We start from the raw sequence: 12,746 nt of genomic DNA on the forward strand, positions 1-12,746 counted from the left end.
GATAATAAAATGTGAGGCTGGATGAACACAGCAGGCCAAGCAGCATCTCAGGAGCACAAAAGCTGACGTTTCGGGCCTGGGCCTTTCATCAGAGAGGGGGATGGGGAGAGGGTTCTGAAATGAATAGGGAGAGAGGGGGAGGCAGATCGAAGATAGATAGAGGAGAAGATAGGTGGAGAGGAGAGTATGGGTCGGGAGGTAGGGAGGGGATAGGTCAGTCCGGGAGGATGGACAGGTCAAGGGGGCGAGATGAGGTTAGTAGGAGGGAAATGGAGGTGCGGCTTGAGGTGGGAGGAGGGGATAGGTGAAAGGAAGGACAGGTTAGGCTGTCTGGGATGAGCTGGGCTGGTTTTGGGATGCACTGGGGGGAGGGGAGATTTTGAAGCTAGTGAAGTCCACATTGATACCATTGGGCTGCGGGGTTCCCAAGTGGAATATGAGTTTCTGTCCTTGCAACCTTCAGGTGGCATCATTGTGGCACTGCAGGAGGCCCATGATGGACACGTCATCTGAGGAATGGGAGGGGGGGTTAAAATGGTTCGTGACTGGGAGGTGCAGTTGTTTGTTGCGAACCGAGCGGAGGTGTTCTGTAAAGCGGTCCCCAAGCCTCTGCTTGGTTTCCCCAATGTAGGGGAAGCCACACCGGGTACAATGGATACAATATATCACATTGGCAGACGTGCAGGTGAACATCTGCATGATATGGAACATCATCTTGGGGCCTGGGTTAGGGGTGAGGGAAGAGGTGTGGGGGCAAGTGTAGCGCTTCCTGCGGTTGCAGGGGAAGGTGCCGGGTGTGGTGGGGTTTGAGTGGAGTGTGGAGTGGACCAGGGAGTCGCGGAGAGAGTGGTCTCTACGGAAGGCAGACAAGGGCAGGGATGGAAAAATGTCTTGGGTGCTGGGATCGGATTATAGATGGCGGAAGTTTCAGAGGATGATGCGTTGTATCCAGAGGTTGGCGGAGTGGTATGTGAGAACGAGGGGGATCCCCTGGGAGCGGTTGTGGCGGGGGCGGGGTGTGAGGGATGTGTTGCGGGAAATGCGGTCAAGGGCATTCTCGACCACTGCGGAGGGAAAGTTGCGGTCCTAGAAGAACGTGGACATCTGGGATGTGCGGGAGTGGAATGCCTCATCCTGGGGGCAGATGCGGCGGAGGCGGAGGAATTGTGAATAGGAGATGGAATTTTTGCAGGAGGGTGGGTGGGAGGAGGTGTATTCTAGCTAGCTGTGGGAGTCAGTGGGCTTGAAATGGATATCAGTTTCTAGCTGGTTACCTGAGATGGAGACTGAGAGGTCCAGGAAGGTGAGGGATGTGTTGGAGATGGCCCAGGTGAACTAAAGGTTGGGGTGGAAGGTGTTGGTGAAGAGGATGAACTGTTTGACTGTGTTGGACTGATAACAAGAGCTGTCTAAGCTAAAGTAACAATTGTTACAAGGTAGGCAATTGTACAATAGGAAATTAAAAGCCATCTGTTGTTAGCAGTTAGTTGTCCAATAACAAAGAATAAAAAATATATTCTGTAATGTCCTAAGCCCAATTCTCTTCAGCTGTTTTATCAATGTCCTTCTCTTCAAAATAATGTTCCAAACAGGGATATTTTCTGATGACGGCAGGGTGTTTTGTAACACTCATGCTTCCTCAGATACTGTAGCAATCTATGCTTATCTGCAACTAAAAATTAGCAGTGAGGGAAACGTTAAAATGTATTGTTGGGGGACTTGGAGGCAAGGCACTTGATAAATCACAAGACAATTGGACAGAGTCAATATGGATTTATCACAGAGAAGTTAAGTTTGTGTGTTTTTTTTAAGGGGAACAGTGGATGGCATGGCAGCTCAGTGGGTAGCATAGCTGTTTCACGCAGCTGGAGATCTGGGTTTGATTCCAGCCTTGGGCATGCCTGTGTGGAGTTTGCACGTTCTCCCTGTGTCATGTTGGGTTTCCAGCAGGTTCCTCTGACAGCCCAAAATTGTGCACATGAGGTGAATTGGCAGTGAGAAATGCGGGATTATGGGGAGGTGAGTGTGTGTGGGATGGTCTTGGCAAATCAGTGCATCATTGACACTGTTCCAGACTTCTTTTAAGTAACTTAGTATTTATTTTGCTGTCAAGTCAGTTGTCAATTCAGTGCAGAAGTTGTGTTGGACTGATAACAAGAGCTGTCTAAGCTAAAGTAACAATTGTTACAAGATAGGCAATTGTACAATAGGAAATTAAAAGCCATCTGTTGTTAGCAGTTTGTTGTCCAATAACAAAGAATAAAAAATATATTCTATAGTGTTCTCAATGCTGAATGAGATCAGACATTAAGACATTGTAAATATGACTGTCATTATTGGAACACCCTTGCTGCACCCTTTGAATGCAGAAAATTTGGAAACACCCAGATGTACCAGGTTTAAAAAAAGTCTCATTTTTTCCATTGCCTTTCAACTTTCCCATTTTTGACGTGGATCTCGCATCAGAATCACAATCTGCAGCCTCCAAATTGTGATCTGCTACATATCCACATTGTGCTAATAATTCTGGACGCATTAGTTTCCCTTACTCCCCAGAGATATTGGGGACTGCAGATGCTGGAGAATCCAAGATAATAAAATGTGAGGCTGGATGAACACAGCAGGCCAAGCAGCATCTCAGGAGCACAAAAGCTGACGTTTCGGGCCTGGGCCTTTCATCAGAGAGGGGGATGGGGAGAGGGTTCTGAAATGAATAGGGAGAGAGGGGGAGGCAGATCGAAGATAGATAGAGGAGAAGATAGGTGGAGAGGAGAGTATGGGTCGGGAGGTAGGGAGGGGATAGGTCAGTCCGGGAGGATGGACAGGTCAAGGGGGCGAGATGAGGTTAGTAGGAGGGAAATGGAGGTGCGGCTTGAGGTGGGAGGAGGGGATAGGTGAAAGGAAGGACAGGTTAGGCGGTCTGGGACGAGCTGGGCTGGTTTTGGGATGCACTGGGGGGTGGGGAGATTTTGAAGCTAGTGAAGTCCACATTGATACCATTGGGCTGCAGGGTTCCCAAGCGGAATATGAGTTGCTGTTCCTGCAACCTACAGGTGGTATCATTGTGGCACTGCAGGAGGCCCAGGATGGACATGTCATCTAAGGAATGGGAGGGGGAGTTGAAATGGTTTGCGACTGGGAGGTGCAGTTGTTTACTGCGAATTGAGCATAGGTGTTCTGCAAAGCGGCCCCCAAGCCGCCACTTGGTTTCCCCAATGTACAGGAAGCCACAACGGGTACAGTGGATGCAGTATACCACATTGGTGGATGTGCAGGTGAACATCTGCTTGATGTGGAAAGTCATCTTGGGGCCTGGGATGGGGGTGAGGGAGGAGGTGTGGGGGCAAGTGTAGCACTTCCTGCAGTTGCAGGGGAAGGTGCCAGGTGTGGTGGGGTTGGAGGGGAGTGTGGAGCAGACAAGGGAGTTGCAGAGAGAGTGGTCTCTCCGGAAGGCAGGCAAGGGTGGGAATGGAAAAGTGTCTTTGGTGGTGGGGTCGGATTGTAGATGGCGGAAGTGTCGGAGGATGATGTGTTGTATCCGGAGGTTGTGAGAATGAGGGGGATCCTCTTGGGGTGGTTATTGCGAGGGCAGTGTGTGAGGGATGAGGTGCAGGAAATGCGGGAGACACAGTCGAGGGCTTTCTCAACCACAGCGGTGGGGATTTTGCGGTCCTTGAAAAACAAGGACATCTGGGATGTGCGGAAGTGGAATGCCTCATCCTGGGAGCAGATGTGGCGGAGGCAAAGGAGTTGGGAATAGGGGATGGAATTTTTGCAGGAGGGTGGGTGGGAGGAGGTGTATTCCAGGTAGCTGTGGGAGTCGGTGGGCTTGAAATGGACATCGGTTTGTAGGTGGTTGCCTGAGAGAGAGACAGAAAGGTCCAGGAAGGTAAGGGATGAGTTGGAAATGGTCCAGGTGAACTTGAGGTTGGGGTGGAAGGTGTTGATGAAATGGATGAACTGTTCACGCTCCTCTAGGGAGCAAGAGGCGGCGCCGATACAGTCATCAATGTAATGGAGGGAGAGGTGAGGTTTGGGGCCATTGTAGGTGCGAAAAAGGGATTGTTCCACATAACCTGCAAAGAGGCAGGCATAGCTTGGGCCCAAGTGGGTACCCATGGCCACTCCCTTTGTCTGTAGAAAGTGGGAGGGATCGAAAGAGAAGTTGTTGATGGCAAGGATGAGTTCGGCTCAGAGGATGAGGGTGTCGGTGGAGGGGGACTGGTCAGGTCTGCGGGACAGGAAGAAGCGGAGGGCCTTGAGGCCATCTGCATGAGGAATACAGGTATATAGGGACTGGACGTACAATGTTACTGTGTTTAATAGCATGGTTGTGAGACAGGAGCTAAAGCTTAACCCAGTTTGCTGTTTCATCCTTGAAATATGACAGTGGAAAATATGGAGTGACTGATTCTGGAGAGCAGCCTCTCCCAGATTCAACCGGATTTTTTGGCAGTTATCGATACGGAGACAACATTACTTCAGGTCTACAAATTTATGAGCAGTCTAGTCTCCACATGGATTACCACAAGTCAACAAAGCTTGAAGCACTCAATGGCTTACAGGGTCATGTGTCAGCCATCAACTGTGCCCATGCAATCGAAAAGGGTTTGTTACTTCAATCATCTGTATAAAACAGCAGTGGAGATAAGACTGAAAGATCTCAATAAAAATAAATGCTTCAGACTGAGAAGAAGGACGCAAGATGTAAAATATCTCTTCTATGAATTAATTCCCTGTTAATGGTGAAAGAATGTACATGAAAAGATGTGCACATATACCCCATGCCTGTCAATTTATTTGCCAACAAACAACATGAGGGAAATCTCACCGAGACCTGTTAGCAGTATCATTTGCACAGATGCACACCGCACTTTGGACTGCCCTTCGATGAACGTTTCAGGATCATTTTCATGGAGTTAGTGCCCAAGTCGAGTTTCACTGAGCAACAAAAGTTTTCACAATCAGGAGGGAAGACAAGAGAGGCTGCATCTGATTAACGAGGTGTGGGTTTGTCCTCAGTTTGAACATTCCACTGAACACTCCAGCGTACATTTATCTCATGCATTTGGTTTGCTACTGTAATGACGTTGCAAGGTAGGTTCCACACCTTTTTATTTTAGGCTGGATATATTGTCTGTTTAAATAAGGTGTGAAGTAGCCCTCTCCACATTACTGAGGTCCCCCTTCCTTAAAACCATTCTGGGAAGTGCCATGGCTACAAAAGCAGGACAAAGGCTCTGAATACTGCAGTGAGTAAATCAACTCCTGACTTCCCACAGCCTGTCAATAATCTGCAAGGCACAGTCAGGATTATGCTGGAATATTCCACACTTTCCTGGATGAGTGCAGCTCCAACAACACTCAAGAATCTTGACACCATCAGGGACAAGGCAACTGATCCACAAGCATTCAGTCCCTCTGTCACTGACATTGAGTATCAGCACTGTGCATTGCCTATAAGATCTGCTGCAGAAATTCACCAAGGCTTCTTGGACAGCGCTTTCCAAATCCATGACCACTACCATCTTGAAGCACAAGGACAGAAGTTCCCCTTCGTAGTACTCACCATCCAGACCTGGAAATATTTTTCACTGTCACTGGGTGAAAATCTTAGAATTTCCTCCCAAGTGATATTTTGGGCCTACCTGCAGTGCATAGACTGAAAGAGTTCAAAAAGGCAGCTTCCTACTACCTCCTTAAAGGCAACTGGGGTTGGGTAATAAATGGTAGTCTCAGTTAGTGATGCCCACATCCTGCTAATGAATTCAAAAAATAATTTCTTGTCATCCTTTCCAAAGCAATGGTATTACTCCTAAAGTGTGACATCTGGAATTGGGCATGATACTCCAGTCATCGTTCATGAATAATAATTTAACACACATTCCTTGTTGTTATGCGCAGTGTCTTTCTAACAGCCATGTTGATTTATACTACAGGTTAAAGCTTTGTTTGTACAAACCCAACATCTCTTTGTTCCTGCGTTGCTTTAAAACTGAGCTATTCATATAATTTGTCTTTCCTTGACCTTTCTTACAATATACTTTACTCATACACATTTAAAAAAATCTAAAATACAAAGAAGAACAAACTCATGTCATGACTGAGTATTTAGATTTATGCACCTTACTGTTAGATTTTATTTGTTTATGGCAGTCACAAAGACAAAACAGGCAGCTTTAACAGTAAAGATAAAAGATCGGCACCATGATCACCTACAAAACTAGTGAACATTTAATTACAAAATGTGTTTTTTTACATAAGAAGACAAAAGCTATATAATTCAGTGACAGTTTGGAAGCCTGCATATATTATCCCTAGTGTGGAGGGAGATCATGGAATGTCATATCTGATGACAACTAAGAAAACTTCAACAAGTAGTTAAGATAGCGAATAAAGCACTTGGTAGTCAGGGCATTGAGTATGGGACTTGGGAGCTCATGTTGCAGATGTGCAGGATATTGGTTCAGTCAATTTTGGAGTATTGTGTGCAGTTTTGGTCTCCATCCTATAGAAATGGATGTTGTGAACCTAGAAAGGACTCAGAAAAAAATGTCAAGGATGCTGCCAGGGTTGGAGGGTTTGAGCTATAGGAAGAAGCTGCATAGGCTGTGATTATTTTCCTTGGAGCATTGGAGGCTGAGGTGTGACCTTATAGAGGTATATAAAATCACAAGGAACATGGATAGCGTCAATAGGTAAGGTCTTTTCCCCAGGGTGGGTGAGTCCAAAACTAGAGTGAATAGGTTTAAGGTGAGAGGGGAAAGTTACAAAAAGGGACCTAAGAGGCAAATTTTTCACGCCAAGGATGGTGCATGTATGGAATGAGCTACCAGAGGAAGTGGTGGAGGCTGGTACAATTACAACATTTAAAAGGCATCCGGATGGGTGTATGAACACATAGGGTTTAGAGAGATATGGTTCAAATGCTGGCAAGTGCAGGATATTAGGTTGGCATGGACAAGTTGTACCGAAGGGTCTGTTTCTGTGCTGTATACTTCTATGACTGTATGACCTCAAAAAGGGAGAAATGTACTGCAATCTGAACTGTAATTCCCCATGAATTATCTCAGACTGTGAATGTGATGGAGCAAAATCAGCGGCCTTGGTGAAGACATGGACTTGTTTTATTCCTCTCATGAATACTCAATAACAAGAATTAAAAAAAACAGTTTCAACCCCCGTCTGCGTGTGCTGGTGAATAAAGGTGTGTGATGTGGGGGTCACAGCTGAGAAAAACCCTGGTTGTCTCTGCATGTAAAAATAAATGATGTCTCCCTCCCTCTCATGGAAGCCAGAAATCTAGTGAAACTGCAGTCTATGTGAAACTGCAATCTACATGAAACTGGACAAAGGCCTGTCAGTTGACGTACATCTTGAAATCAACTGTTCATCTACCACTGTCACACAACATAATGACCATGACATCCCATTATGCACTCTTCACAGAACTTATCTGCATAGCTGTTATGAATTTAATGGTTTTCTTGGAGACACGACCTATTTTTAATGTGCGCATGTGTTGCGTAATTATTTTTTCTTGCACTTACGAACTAATAACCTCTCTTTTTTGTTAACTCAAGAAGACCTAGTTAAAATGGCTCCTTTTAAAACATAATTCTATTTTATCCAGAAAAAAAGGTATCCAAAGGGGAGGGATCCTTTCTAAATTAACCTTCTTGTGTCAATCTGAGGGGGCAGATGGATAAAAACAAAGGAGGCTGAATAATATTTCCCTACCCAAGAACAGTTGGGGCAACACCTCTGAAACTCTAATATATTGGGGAACCCTGCCCTGGAGCTGGTTATAATGACTGGTTTATATAATATGAAGCGAATATATTTTATCCTGGTATGAAAAGAATAAAACCATTTCTATTTTTGTATGCTCTATATACAGAATAATTATTATCTGAATGGCTTAATGCTGGATTCTGATGGAAAAGAAACAATGGTTCGTAAATGGAGAGTAACAGTCAACATGTCACAACAGAAAGATAAAGGAGATTCCAGGACTGAGATGTTTATTGGAACGTAACCAAAGGATTTTACTTTAGAGCAAATGGTCAGGAACAAATCTTGGAGCTAAGCAAAGATCTGTCTTTCTCCTCCGGAATCACCAGGGTCAAATTCACAAGGCTTTGAGCTATTGGCTTTTCATTAGGACTTCAGCTGTTGCTCCTTCCGCATACACTGCCAGACTCACTGAATATTTCCAGCATTTCTGCTCTTACTTAATTTCTAAGCTGCTTGTCAGACTGCTTTACAAAGCAGGAAAAGATGCTTATTTAAAGTGTCGAAGCATGTTGAGAGCAAAGAGGAGGGGAATGGGAAACTTTCAAAAAATGGATACAGGCTCAATGGACTGAACTGCCTTCCTCTGGACTTTATTACTCTATGATGGTGAAAGGATGACCAAGAACATTAAAACTGTTGAATAAAAAGTGGAGCACGGTACACCAAAATGGTTTTGGAAATGGTTGAGAAACAGATGTTTCGTGGCTGAAAGAACGTAGTGAATTCAGGGTAAATACGGCCTAACTATGTTTTGGACCTTGAAAGGGACTGGAAAACGAAGGCATGAATTAAAAAAAAGTCTATTTCAGTCAGGCCTGTCACAACATTGTAACGCAGGGAGGCTGTCACCGGCGATGAAGCGACACCCATCAGATTGCTTCTCTGAGAAACGTTTTAAAGCTTTTACATTCAGCGACTGCATTTGACGTTCAGGAGTTTTCGTGTGGCCAAATGTGGTAACAAAAAGAGCAGTGAGGTGAATAATCTGTTCACCTGCTTCGCGACGCTGGTGAGGGAGGAATGTAGGTTCGGGAGAGGAGCAAAGTCCCTCTTTTCAAATTGGGATAGTGCCGTTAAAGCATCCTGGTTTTAGCCCATAAACACGAACCCTACAACACAGCATTGCCTTGGTGACAATCTTCTGTTGGCATTTACTTCTGACTAATGACCTCTCTTGAAAGGTTTAGCAAGGCAAACGGAAGAGGTTTGCCAAATATTTAGCTTTTAAAAACTAAACAAATGACTGTTAGCTTCCAAGCTGGGCTACGAACAGGTTGATGAGTGTTCCAATGTTTACTTTTGTGTGTGTGTGTTTTTTTGAGGATGTTGGGTGTGTGGGGGATGGGGGCGGGGGGTGGCGATTTCGGCTGAAGAGTGAACTATATCCCTGACGGACAGTGAGAGCTGCAGTGAAGTAACAGCCCCGCGAACGCTGTATTTGAAAAAAACAGGGTGGCGCTAAAGCCGAGCCAGGGTTTTGTGTAGGCGGAAGTTAGTGATCTGACAGAGAGAGGAGGGAGGGATGTTACTGCGGTTCAGTTTCATTCTGTCTGTATCTGAGAGAGAGAGGATTCTTGCAAGTTAGAAGGATCTCTGCATTTTACAGCTGCAAGCAGCCTCAGAGAAGACAGGGACATCTCGCTGAACCTTTGCAGCCCCCTTGTCACAATTTAAACCCTAACACGCAGTTGCCAGGATAACTTCATTGAGCGGATTGTTTTTGGTTTATTTGTTTTTTTTAGAAATAAACTCTCAAAGTGGTGGTGGGTGGAGGGGATTCTGCAGGAGGTTGGAGGGGGCTGGGGGTGTGTGTCGAGATGAGAGCTGGAAGCAGCCAGGCTGCCGATGTGGTGGTGCCCGAGGCCAGCGCTGGTTGGGAGCTTTCAGCGTGAGCACCCGGCGGACGGATCGATTACCGCTGAAAGAGTGACCGCATAGGCCGGGCGCCCCAGGACCTCACAGACGCCTTCGAGGGAGCGGAAGACAGAAGCCCGGACATGGGCAACAGCTTCTCCAACGTGTCGGCGTTTCAGTCGCTGCACATCGTCATGCTGGGGCTGGACTCGGCGGGCAAAACCACCGTCCTGTACAGGCTCAAATTCAACGAGTTCGTCAACACGGTGCCCACCATCGGCTTCAACACCGAGAAGATCAGGCTGGGTAACGGCACCACCAAGGGGATCAGCTGCCACTTCTGGGACGTCGGCGGTCAGGAGAAGCTGAGACCGCTGTGGAAGTCGTACAGCCGCTGCACCGACGGCATTATCTACGTGGTGGACTCGGTGGACGTGGACCGCCTGGAGGAAGCCAAGACCGAGCTGCACAAGATCACCAGGATCTCGGAGAACCAGGGCACCCCGCTGCTGGTCATCGCCAACAAGCAGGACCTGCCCAAGTCCCTGCCGGTGGGAGACATCGAGAGGCAACTGGCGCTGCAGGAGCTCTGCCCCTCCACCCCTTGGCATGTGCAGCCTGCCTGTGCCATCATCGGAGAAGGGCTGCCCGAGGGCATGGACAAACTGTACGAGATGATTGTGAAACGGAGGAAAGCCCTGAGGTCGAAGAAGAAACGTTGACTCCACACGTAGGTTATCTGTGAGAAAGAAAACGTGTTGCAGCGACAAAGTGTGTGATTTAGAGCTCCAAAGGTATTGTAGAAAATGTGCAGATCAATCTATATTATAGAATATATATATATTTATTTAAGATAAATAATAAGACATCCATCAGATTGTTATAGCGTGATAAGACTATTGCAAGAATGCAGAGAGCCAGGATTTGAACCCAGTTTAACTGCACCACTCTCAGGACGCTGGATGTTGGTGCTGGGCGCACTGCACCGGTGAAGGCATTGCACACTGGGGGTTTTTTTGCGAAAGAACTGTTGGATGCCCTGAGGGGTTTTATGCTCGTTTGATTTCCCCTCCTGACAAACCCACCAACCTTATATGAGACTGTGTCGCCACGCATCTCCCCGGAAGATGAAGAGGTAGCCTCGTCACTTTAAGACTGCTCTCAAGTGTAGGACGTTTTCGAATACTTTTTGTACAAAAAAAAAGAAAATCCCATCCAGTATTTGTGTATTCGAAAATGGACCCACCGTCCGATTCGCTGCGTTTTTGTTTGTTTTGTTTGTCTCTACTTGGTTTCGACCGATGGAAAAACGACGTGTTACCGAGGATAAGTGAGATTCAGCTTTTGGTGGTTTGATGGAACCTGTTGTAAAAGTCGCTTGTGAGCTCTCTGAGAGAATCAGTGGGCAGGACGCAGATCTGAGAAAGATGGTCTACGGTGCAGAAAGGAGGCCCTTATCTTTTGTAGCTACCCTTTGGCTATGCCCTCTTAAGTTTAACATTTTTTTAGTCGATTATTAAACTGAACTAGGTAAGGCTGGCCCTCACCTTTAATTCATCCATGTACTCTATGTATTTATCTGCATTTGGTATTTTAAACATGTCTTTTACCAACATTGTTGGTGGTAAGGATGATTTATGATCTTGGGATAATAAAACAAACCGTTGTGATAAAAGAATCATGTGGTGTTTTCTGTCCTTGTCCGAGGTCAACTCTCCTCTTGTTATTTTTATTCTCACTGGCTTGCCCTCGTTCCCTTTCTGTGTCTCCCCTCTGTCCTTGTCATACATCATCTAACTTTGCAATGGCAAGCAACCTATTTTGCATCTCGACTTGTAAGATTTCACTGGTTAAGAATTAAAAACAAAATAAATTGTGACTGAGATTACAACTGTACCAACACAGAGCTCCAGTGTGCTACATTCACATGGTTAGGTGCAATAACATTAGATCAACACAGCTAGATCACGATACACTTATTTTGGGATTGTCCTGAGGCATTCAACTTGGCAGCTGGAGTGAAGTTTTTTTAAAATCTTAATTCTGGCGCAAGGAATATTTTTGAGGAAGGATTGCAAGTGATAACCCCCCAGCAAACCCCAGGCAGGAGGATCGGGTGAGGCAGTGCTTAGGGATTTCTGGTCGACAAGTAAATGGTTCTGTGCAGGATAAATGTTAAATAACAACTGATTGAGGACAGAGGGGGGGAGATCCACCGTGGTTTCTGATTTATGCCCTGCTGCTCGGATAAGATCTCACAAGAAAGTCACTGTAAAAAGGGCAAATCATCTCTAAATCCTGTTTAATTTTTTTTTGATGAGTTGCAAATCCTTCATTTTAACCTGGATGCCCTTTGAAGCAGTAAAATGGAATTGAGTAATAATTTGGTGTTAGTGTAGGTTTCAAAGGAAAGCAAACACATGTGCCACTCAATAGCAGAGGCCTGCGTGTCAGCCCCAGTTGAGCTGAATCCCACAAAACGCACAAATGAATTGCCTATAAATCTGCTTGAGTCAAGATGTGGACAGAGACTGAAGGAAGAAGACAGATCTGTCCCCACAGCCAAATTACATTGGTGGTGGGGGTGAATAGGGGTGGTGTGGGGAACGGGTGGAATATTTCTTTGTAGAATATCTTTTCCTGTCAAACCCCCCCCCCCCCCATATTAATAATAAAAAAAATTCTGTCTATCCACCCACACTAAGTAGAGGAAGCAAAAATCCGTAAGTACAAGTCTCATCTTGTGACAAGACCCATTGCTATTTGTAGTCAATGCCACTAATTTTAACTTTCTGGAACTTTTAAGTAACCTAACCAGTCAGATCATGAACAAAACCTGTTTCATCCTGACACATAAATAACAGGTTGTGAACAGGGTAAATACTGCCAGACAAATCAGTCAGGATTTATTGATTTATAGGATTTAACTCTCAGCTCATCTGCCCAACTCTCAGATATGAAGGTTACAATTTTGTGATTTTTGATTTTCATAATGTAAAAAGGTTGATGCTTTCTCAAGAAATGGAAATTTTTTGATCTGTTTTGGAAAAGCTGTGTTACCATCATACTAATTACTGAAACACAGAGTCAAGGTA

The 12,746-nt window shown here is 45.5% G+C and overlaps 1 protein-coding gene across 1 annotated transcript; it reads left to right on the forward strand.

Moving 5' to 3' along the window:
- Positions 1 to 9,183: 9,183 nt before the first annotated feature.
- Positions 9,184 to 11,421, forward strand: arl4cb (ADP-ribosylation factor-like 4Cb). Its single transcript, XM_048535336.2, has one exon. It carries the CDS (start codon positions 9,795 to 9,797, stop codon positions 10,371 to 10,373), a length of 579 nt encoding a protein of 192 aa, XP_048391293.1. The 5' UTR covers positions 9,184 to 9,794; the 3' UTR covers positions 10,374 to 11,421.
- The last annotated feature ends 1,325 nt before the right edge of the window (positions 11,422 to 12,746 follow it).

Source organism: Stegostoma tigrinum, chromosome 7 (assembly GCF_030684315.1).
Source record: "Stegostoma tigrinum isolate sSteTig4 chromosome 7, sSteTig4.hap1, whole genome shotgun sequence".
NCBI lineage: Eukaryota > Metazoa > Chordata > Chondrichthyes > Orectolobiformes > Stegostomatidae > Stegostoma > Stegostoma tigrinum.

Bases quoted from the DNA above. Each gene is read 5' to 3' on its own strand.
- arl4cb (XM_048535336.2), top strand. From the start codon at position 9,795: ATGGGCAACAGCTTCTCCAACGTGTCGGCGTTTCAGTCGCTGCACATC.